The sequence below is a fragment of the Capsicum annuum genome, chromosome 7 (assembly GCF_002878395.1).
Source record: "Capsicum annuum cultivar UCD-10X-F1 chromosome 7, UCD10Xv1.1, whole genome shotgun sequence".
NCBI lineage: Eukaryota > Viridiplantae > Streptophyta > Magnoliopsida > Solanales > Solanaceae > Capsicum > Capsicum annuum.
The window spans coordinates 2854392-2864608 of NC_061117.1; the positions used below are offsets into that span (position 1 = coordinate 2854392).

Sequence of the window (10217 nt, forward strand, 5' to 3'; positions counted from 1 at the left end):
TAATTGATAGTTCAATGAGGATAAATTACTATCAAGGATAAATTTATTTGAATATCACAATTCAAATAATAACACATAAATTGAAAGAATTGAAAAATCTGCCACTACCATTACAGAAATCTAGTGAAATAGTTAAGATTCTTCGATCCTCAATATGAGGTCTCGTGTTAGATCCATGAACATGAGAAAAAAAAAAAGCGAGAATCCCACTTTTTAGTCTTGATAATTGCAAAATAATTATTGTCACGAAGTTTCAAACGATGAGTATTTTTTTAATTACGATATTGAAAAGTGGCTAGCTCGCTCTATTATTACTGGAGAAATTCCTTATAGAAAATACTTCCCATTTAATATGTCAAGAGTTTAAATTAATCTGATCGACTAACTTTAACTACTAGATGACAACAATAACAATAACTAATTTAGTATAATTTCACAAATAGTAATATAATAACCGCATGAGCCAACCAACACACTTTTAAAATCTTTCTTTTAAAACCTCATAGATAAAACCAATAATATTTTTTAATTATGTATTTTATTACTTTTAATTATTTATTTTATTTTTAATTAGTATTAATTAAGAGGATAAAATCAAGATATTAATTAATCATCATCTAGAAAAATGGGGTGGCATTAACAAGACAGCCAAAATCTAGGACTACCTTCCCTTTTAGTAAAAGACAAATCAACAAACCGTTATAAAAAAAAAACAATTTTTTTTTTATTATCTGAAAAATAATCTTGATCATTTTTCCACTAGTGGGGTTCTTTTTTTTTTTCTTTTTTTTACACAAGATTTTTTTATTTTTTTTTCAATTCTTGAATTGTTTTTTGGGCTTGTAGTTGTGGGGTTGTTAAAGAATGAGCATTTCTTGATTTTTTTTGAAAGAAAAAAAAAAGGTTATAGCTTTGGTTGTTCATATATTGAGGTAAATATCAAGAAAATAAATTTTGGGTTCATTTTCTTTTCTTTTTTCAAAAAAAAATTGATTCTTTGAATCAAAATTTCACATTTGTGAAGAGAAAAGGAAGAAGGAGAAAGATGGGTGATTTGGAGGTGATTGGTTCAATTCTTGTGGATTTATCAGACTTTTTTCTGTTGTAAAATAAGGTAAATTTGAAATTTCTTAGCTTTGTGTATGTAGTGATCATTTTGTTATATTGTTTTTAATGTTTGAGATTGGATGTTTCTTGATATAAAGGTTATATATTTGATATTGCTCTTTAATGTTGAGATGGCCTCTATGAGGTAGGGTAAGGTTTGCGTACAGTCTATCCTTCCCAGACTCCATTTATGGGATTACATTGTGTATGTTATTGTTGTTGTAATGTTGAGATTGCCCAACAACGACATACCTTATGTATTCCCACAACTGAGGTATGGGCAGTGGTGAAACCAGGATTTTCATTGAGGGGATTCAAAAGTATATATACGAACTAGTCGAAGGGGTTCAACATCTACTACATGTGCATAAAAATATTTTTAACTATGTAAAAATAGTATAAAAACGGTATAATTTTCTGTACAAGAAGGTTCGGATGAACCCCTGGAGCTAAGGTGGCGCCGCCACTGGGTATGGGAGAGTAGCGCATACTCAGGCCTTACCCCCATACCTTGGAAGGTAAAGATGGTAATTTCCGATGGACCACAGCTCAAGAATGTTGAGATTGCTTGTTTCTTGATATAATGATTGCATATTTCATATTGCTCTTTAAGGTTGAGATTACCTCTACAAGGTAGGGGTAAGGTTTGCGTATAGTCTATACTCCTCAAACTCCATTTATGGGATTGCATTGGGTATGTTATTGTTGTTGCTGTTGTTGTTCGTAATGTTGAGATTGCCTAACAACAACATACATTGTGTATTCCCACAAGTGAGGTATGGGAGAGTAGCGTACTCAGGCCTTACCCCCATACCTTGGAAGGTAGAGATGGTAATTTCCGATGGACCACGGCTCAAGAATGTTGAGATTGCTTGTTTCTTGATAGAATGATTGGATATTTCATATTGCTCTTTAAGGTTGAGATTGCCTCTACGAGGTAGGGGTAAGGTATGCGTACAGTCTATCCTCCCCAGACTCCGTTTATGGGATTACATTAGGTATGTTATTGTTGTTGTTGTAATGTTGAGATTGCCTAACAACAACATACCTTGTGTTCCCACAAGTGAGGTATGGGAGAGTAGACTGTACGCAGGCCTTATCTCGCTACCTTGGAAGGTAGAGATAGTAATTTCCAATGGACCATGGCTCAAGAATGTTGAGATTGCCTATATATGAGTTAGACATAATGTCTACGTACCTTCTATCCTTCCCAAAGCCCACTTGTGGGATTACACTGGGTATGTTATTGGTGTTGTTGTTGTTGTCGTCGTTGTAATGTTGAAATTGCCTAACAACAACATACCTTGTGTATTCCTACAAGTGAGGTATGGGAGAGTAGAGTGTACACAGGACTTACCCTCCTATCTTGGAAGGTAGAGATGGTAATTTCCTATGGACCACAGCTCAAGAATGTTGAGATTGCCTGTTTCTTGATATAATGATTACATATTTCATATTTCTCTTTTAATGTTGAGATTGCCTGGGCGAGTTAGGGGTAAGGTCTTGGTACATTCTATCCTCTCCAGAACTCACTAGTGGGATTACACCGCGTATGTTGTTGTTGTAATGTTGAGATTGCCTAACAAAACATGCCCTATGTATTCGTACAAGTGGTGTATGGGGAAAGGTAGAGTGTACGCATACCTTACTCAGGTGATTTTCGATAGAGCGTCTGTTCAAGAATGCTGAGATTGCCTGTTTCTCAAATTAAATTTTTTTCTTTTTTCACTTTTTAGAAATGAATTTTGGATCTGATTCCTATTTCCAGTACTTACAATTTCATTTTTGTTGTCTAATGTTGCCATGAGATGACATTATATGGGGAGTATGGTCCGTGATCATTCTTATAGCTGACCTTAACTTGTTTTAGAACATTATATGGGAGTATGGTCCGTGATCATTCTTATAGCTGACCTTAACTTGTTTTAGACTAAGCCACTGGGGCATAGTTGTTGTATTTGATGACAGATAGTTGTTGTTGGTTAGTGAGGATTCATATAGCCGACCCTAACTTGTTTTAGACTGATGCATAGTTGTCGTTGTTGTTGTAATTGATGAGAAATGCAAAGGTCTTAAGACTTCGTTTTTGGATGAACACTAAATTGGTCAAAGTACCAAATGGGATTATGATTGTGATCTAAGTTGCTCGGACTCTCCAGAAATGTTGCTGCAACCGTGTCGAATCCTCCAAAATGTACTACTTTTGAAGGATCCAACCCGCACCCCATGACATTTTTGAAGAGTTCGAGCAACTTAGATTGTGATCATCGATGAAGTTTGAATTGTTAGTTATCATTCTTTCTTATTTTGTAATCTGCTAACTGATTCTTTTGTTATTATCACAGAAATCGTGTAGTTACTCTTCCGGTCAGATGGCTGAAAGTTATACGCCTCTACTTGATGTTGCTTCGTTGAAAGAAACGCTATGCGCTCAACAACAGCTTCTACAGAAGCTTTACAATGAGTTGGATGAGGAAAGAGAAGCCTCTTCCAGTGCAGCTAGTGAAGCGTTATCGATGATCTTGCGTCTGCAAGGAGAAAAAGCTGCAGTAAAAATGGAAGCTGAACAGTACAAGCGATTGGCTGAGGAGAAAATGTGTCATGCCGAGGAGTCGTTAGCCATTTTCGAGGATCTTTTCTACGGAAAAGAGATGGAGATAGCTGCGTTGGAGTATCAAGTGCAAGCTTATAGGTATAAGCTGTTGAGCATGGGCTGTATAGATCCCGGGGTTGGCGAATTCAAATATCCTGAGAATTTGTTGCAAAGAAACGAGATGTTAGCTGGCGAAATGAACCTCCAAGCGCTTGGAAGGCGTAACTCCGCCCCTCCTTTTCCTCTGAAAATTCCGAAGAGGGGTGCTATGGAAATAGATGATTCGAGTTCGGAAAGAGATTCAAATTCGAAAACAGTGGAGGAATATACAGGTCAAGAAGTGAGTGATCAACTGTCGGATACAGAGAAGAAGACTGATATTTCCACGACTGGAAGTATCAATTCGTATTGGCAACAGATACGGAAGTTGGATGATCGAGTGAAAGATATTACAGGAGTTAGCTATGCGAATATGAGGAGTGAAACGAGGTCTCCTTCACCACTTTCTCATAGAAGTATGAAGATGAGCAAATCGGAAGCTGAAATGTACCAGCCTAAGCTTCACATAAGCAAATCAGAAAACGACACACCTGCTGATCCTGGTTGTTCTCCGAATGTTCTTGATGTCTTTGAAGTGCCTCGTGCAGATAAGGATACCAATATTGATATTGGATTGCCTCCTAGACATGATCGTAAGATGGCTTTGCACAACGATGAAAGGCTCGAGCGACCAGATTCTGCCCAGCAAGAGGCTGTAAAATCATCGGTTAGAGATGAGGCTGATTTGCTAAAGAAGTACTTTGTATCTGCACAGCGAGAGAACAAGTTACGAAGAGCAAGTGAAGCTGCTGCTATTACCTGCCATTTGGCAATATCTCGTCCTACAACCAGCGTTTCTGAGACTAATGAGGTTCATCAGCCTAATCGAACATCTGAGATAGTCGAAGTTGGAAGAGAAGCGACAAGACAAGAAATGGCTCGAGAAGAAGAGCTGAAGTTGTTACATGACATTAAGGAGCAACTAAATTTGCTGCAATCTGAAATCCAAAGTTTGAAAACCGACAAAGTCTCTCCAAGCGACGACGAGCCATCCTTACTTCCTCTATCAGAGGTACATTTCGTATAAGTTATCGCCCTTCATTCATTTTTAGAACATGCGAAAAATGTTAATAACATGCTCACCATTTTGAACCAACAGGCAATGATTCACTTTTGGCTCTGATCACAATCTATCAAAAGCTCGAGTGCCAGCAGTCTTTCATAATCAAGATGCTGCCATTTGTTGAAGTTAGTGGTTTTCTGCGATGTCTGAACGGAGAAGAGTAGTTTTGTCGTTTTTGTGTGATTGCGGAGAGACTGAATATGTTGTAAATTGATATCACGTAGAGTGTACAGTACTGTATAGCCTGCATCTCATCAACTTAGGTTCGTCGAGAAGAGGAGTGTCTTCACATTGTTGTCCTGTTTTCAGTTTTAACATTTTGACATTGGACAAAGGTAAGGTCTACGTACATCCTACCTTTCCCAGACTCCACTTGTGGGATTACACTGTGTATGTTTTTTTTTGTTTTGTATGTTTGAAATCCTAACTTGAGTGTTGGAATGAAAAGCACCGGAATGATATTTGTGGATTCATATAGCCGATCCCAACTACTGTAGAAGTACTGACATTACTAGTCTTTCAATTTTGTAACTTATATGATGGAAACATCTCTATTTCTGAGGTAGGGGTAAGGTTTGCATGACTATGTATTGTCGCTTTGATACAAGATATTCAGATATTAACGATGAATCCTCTAAAGGATGTACTTGAAATATTGCATGGCCGAGTGGTCAATGAAGTGAGTTGAAAATCTGAGGTCGAGTATAAATCCCAGAGACAAAAAACACTAGGTGGTTCTTTCCATCCATCCTAGCTCGGAGGTGGCAGGTATCCCTTAGATTTAGTTTAGTGGTCTATTATTCCCCGCTGAAGGATGTTTTTCGCGTTGCTAGAGTGTACCGAACCGGCTAATTGTATGTTACCGTGCAAGCAGTCGCGAGATGTTGCTGGGAACTACATTCGAGGATACAATCCTAGGGGCCATTGATGCCATCCGAGCTTCCTCAATTGTCTTACATTCAAAGCCGAGCTAAGGAGTTGTTGGAATGCAAAAAGAAGGGGAGCGTTGGAGTAACTGGTGAAGTTGCTGCCATGTGACCGGGTGGTCATGGGTTCAAGCCTTGGAAACAGCCTCTGACAGAAATGCAAGATAAGGCTGCGGACAATGCACACTTATGGTGGGACCCTTTCCCAGACCCTGCGTACAACAACACTTGGGAGTTGTTGGAATACTTGTTGCGTAGACTATCCTTGGAAGTGTCTATTCTGCCAAACCACGAGTAGCGCTTAAGACCTTATTACCGGTATAACTACTGCAGCAGAACCTGCTACCTAAGAGGGAGGGACAGCCGGGGCACGAAGCATCCCGCATTCATGCAAAGCCCGAGAAAGGGCCGCACTCGCAAGAAGGATCAAAATTACACCTGAACTATTTGAAATGGAGCAAAAATGTCATTTTGTTTGTTTTTTGGCTCAAAAATATCCCTTCATTTGTTTTTGGACTCACAAATACTCCCTCACTCTAACGGAATGTCACCAGGCAGCCCACGTGGATAAAAATGTCGTCTGACCTATCCACATAAGCTGTCAGCGTGAATAATCAACCCATGTCTTAAAAAATTCAATCCGTCTTCATGATCAAATCCCTTGAAAAAGAAGTACTTCCTTTGTTTCAAAATAAGTGTCTTTTTAGCTCTTCTCACGTACATTAAGAGAAACAATTCCTTTCTAATTACTTTCTTTTCTTTTTTAGAGTCAAACGATATAAATTTTGATCAACTTTATAAATATATCTCTTAATCATTTTTTTTTTAAAAGAAAATTATAATTTATAGTAATTTTCATGTAGTTTTTTAAAACAAAATTTTAACTTAAAAAATTTAAATTAATCTAATCTAATATAGCTTTGAAACTTAGTCAAACCGAGTCACGAAAAATGAGGGGAACAAATAAAAAAGAACGAAGGAGTAAATAGGAGGTGTCATTTATTAAGTTGCCTTTATTTATTAGTAGATGTTTCTTGAGAATAAAGTACTATAATTCATTAATATAAATTATAATGATATGATTGAAAATAATTACTAATTATTGTCTTGAATTTTTAAAGCGATAATTATCTTTAGATAAAATCTTTTTTGTTGCTTAAATGACACTTATTTTGAGATGAAAGGAGTAGCTCTTTAATAATTTTTTAATTAAGTAAGATTTCATAAAATGCCACTTATTTTGAAATGGACGAAGTAAAATATGTAATCCACTTGAATGATGTGTTAAAATTTAAGAAAATTAAAAAATACACCGTAAAATGTAATTACTCAAAAAAATATGTCATTAACGCGTTCTAATTTGATTAAACAATACACAAGTTGTCATGCCAGCTTAAAGAGTTCATGAGACATATTACAACTAAGTTAAAGGGTCTATCTGGTCATCAGCAAAGTTAAAATATCTCACCTACAAAATACATAAATTTAAGGGACTATCTAAGAGGCCGTTTGGCCATAAAAATACTCTCTTTTTTTGGATTTTTTTCTTCACTTTATTAAAGTTGTGGTGTTTGGCCACGTAAATTTCAAAAATTATTCCAAATCTGTTTTCTAAAAGTGAAAACAGATTTTTATTATTTTTGCTATTTTTCAACTTCAATTTCAACTTTCATTATTATTACATATAACCCCAATTTTTTAAATTTTCACACAAAATCCTCATAATGTTTAAAAAAGTTTTAGGTGTTTAGTCACTGATGCAATTAGTGATGATTTTTTTCATAATTGTTGATTGAACAGTGACTAATACAAAAATATCACCATCTTTCGGCTGAGATTGCATCTAAAACATTTTTGCATTATCTTTCTTCAATTTTTGCATTATCTTTCTTCGATTTTTGCATTTCAGCTGATTGAACATTTTTGCATTATCTTTCTTCAATTTTGTTTCAACAGTTTGAGTTAATTCTTGTAATTGGGAAAATTGAAAAGTTATTTGAGAACAAGCGAGGACCTAGTGAAGATCCAAATAAAAAACAAATGATGCGTCTAAACAAATAATCCAAATCAATCATTTTATCTCCTGTAGTTCTGATGCTTGTTAAGAGAGTTTAGTTGTCAATTTTTGTTCTCGAGTGCTGTTTTCTTTGTTAATGCAAACTTGATTCGAGTAATGGAAGTTAGTAGGTAAATTAGTAGTTGGGTGATTTTGATAGTTTCTAAAAGTTGGGGGAATAAAATCATATTTAAAATTTATTTTTCAAAAGTCTAAAAATATCTTTCAAAAAGACACCGCCAAACACAACTCTAACTCCAACTTCAACTCTAACTTCAAAATTTTTTAATTTTCATGGCCAAACGGCTACTAAATATTTGACTAAAATAAATTAAAAAATAAATATAAGTTAGACTGTTTTCTATTATAGTGTGTTCTTAACTAAATTAATAAAGACAAACATTTTCAAAGAAAATAGGTAAGATTTTTAAGATGTTGTTTTGCAGGTTAATTAGAATTTCATAAATAACTTTCCTATATTCCACTCACCAAAACATTAGTATCATTAATGAAGTTACTATAATATTATTTTTTTATTTTATTTACTAAAAAGGAGTAAAACCTATAGGTTTCACACATCTATATATTTGTGCTTCCATTTTTGTTTTATTTATTTATGTTTCTATTTAAATTGAAAATCTCTAAAAAGGAAAAAAAGAAGGGAAGGGAAATGGCATATAGAAGTGAAAGGGTGAAGGAAATAAAAATAAGGGTATTTAAGTGGGAACAAAATATGATTAAAAAAAATATTGTTGATCAATATTATTATCAATTAGGGTTGTCATCGAGATTTGAATTTCTGATGTTAACAGTGAAAAACCAAATCGAGATTATTAGATTTACAAATTGTTTTTTCCCTGATCGTAGGGAACATGCGAGAACTACAATTCTCAAAAAAAGCGTTCAGCCTTTCAAAATTGCTGAATCGCCTACTGAGTTTGTTGAAAATATTGAATTAGCTTTGTGGTTATCTGATTTGTTATTTAAAGACACAATTCGGCATGTAGCTGAAGTAATTTTTAATTATCTGTCTAGTAGCTTTAAGCTTTTCGGTGAAAAATTAAATTTGTTGGGTACTAAAATGGATGATGATGATGAGTTCCACAAGATTGTTGTGGTTATTGATGTGGATATGCTGAGTAAACAAATTGAAATTGGGTCAGAAAGATCGTTGAATGCTTGTAACTTCGTATTAAATGATCTGTATGAAACACTGATGAATGATGGTGACAAGGACAACAACGAGAGAGAATTTTGTTTACGAGTTGATAGAGTTCAAGAATCTTCTGGTAGGGTTAGCAAAAAGAGAAAACTTGATACAGATATTCAGAGTGAAAAAATTGAAATACATTATGCTTTTGATGATTTTAATGTTCAGGAAATTTTGAATGCTTTGTTTGACTTCTTCACCTTGGAAAAAGGATTTCTTCATAAAGCTGAGGGCTTTGTTGGAAAAATTCAAAAATTTAGGGTTATAAAAAATGGACTGAAGATTATGAAACTGAAAATGAAAAATGTTGCGACTTTTGAGTTGGGAGACATATGCCCTGTTTGCTTGAAGATTTTTGAAGAAGAATCAGTCGTGGTGATCACGCCATGTTCACATATGTTCCATAGGAGTTGTGTATTTACATGGCTGTCAAAGAACAACAGTTGCCCAATATGTAGGGAAAGTTGTTCTGTCTGAGTTATTCTCATTGTTCATTTTTTTTTTTTTATCTCTAAAGATAAATTTATGTATGGTCAAATTTTCAATTTGCTTGGGACCGATCCAGGCAGAATTATTATTATTGTTGGAAAAAAAATATTTTTATTTTCTAGTCATTTTTATCCACCGACCCAATCCCAACAACAAACCCAACTTACCCCACGTCCCTAACCCTAATCATTTTCACTAATAAGTAGACAGTCACAACCTCTCAAACACTCTCTCTCAACCGCTCAAAAAATGAATTTCAGCTCCCACACTCTCAGTCTCTCACACTCTCTCCCTCAATATTGTCTATTCATCATCATAGTCTAGTCGTAGTCCTCATTGTCGTTTCGATCCGCCTCGCTTCAAAAGATGTCTACCAATGCCCACTATTTTGATCTTTCAAATCGAAAAAACAAACTGAAAAAGATCAAATCGAATTTGCAAAAAATCGAAATAAATTAAATTTATTTCAGTTCAATTCATTGTCATTTTAATCAAATCGAAAATCAAAAAATCGAACCACCATGTCTTCTTTAACTTTCATTTAGCTGCTTCACCAAATTAGACTACCAACTAAGAGATATCTGCATCACATAAGGGTAACCACCAGCGCCCAATGCCACTTTTGTGAAACCTAAGAGGAAGACATCAACTATGTCTTCTTCCATTGCATAAAT

General features: G+C 35.0%; 1 protein-coding gene and 1 non-coding gene across 2 annotated transcripts; both read left to right on the plus strand.

The window, feature by feature from the left end:
- The first annotated feature begins 608 nt into the window (after positions 1 to 608).
- LOC107877547 lies at positions 609 to 5335 on the plus strand. The gene is made up of 3 exons (XM_016724215.2): positions 609 to 1114; positions 3453 to 4811; positions 4899 to 5335. Exons 2-3 carry the CDS (start codon positions 3480 to 3482, stop codon positions 4920 to 4922), a joined length of 1356 nt encoding a protein of 451 aa, XP_016579701.1. The 5' UTR covers positions 609 to 1114; positions 3453 to 3479; the 3' UTR covers positions 4923 to 5335.
- Positions 5336 to 7546: 2211 nt separating this feature from the next.
- On the plus strand, positions 7547 to 7630 carry LOC124886296. Its single transcript, XR_007043382.1, has one exon. It is a non-coding gene; the product is annotated as a small nucleolar RNA Z196/R39/R59 family (small nucleolar RNA).
- Positions 7631 to 10217: the final 2587 nt, after the last annotated feature.

Coding starts and splice junctions, on each gene's coding strand:
- LOC107877547 (XM_016724215.2), top strand. CDS start 3,480: ATGGCTGAAAGTTATACGCCTCTACTTGATGTTGCTTCGTTGAAAGAA. Junction 4,812..4,898: donor CCTTACTTCCTCTATCAGAG/GTACATTTCGTA, acceptor TTGAACCAACAG/GCAATGATTCACTTTTGGCT.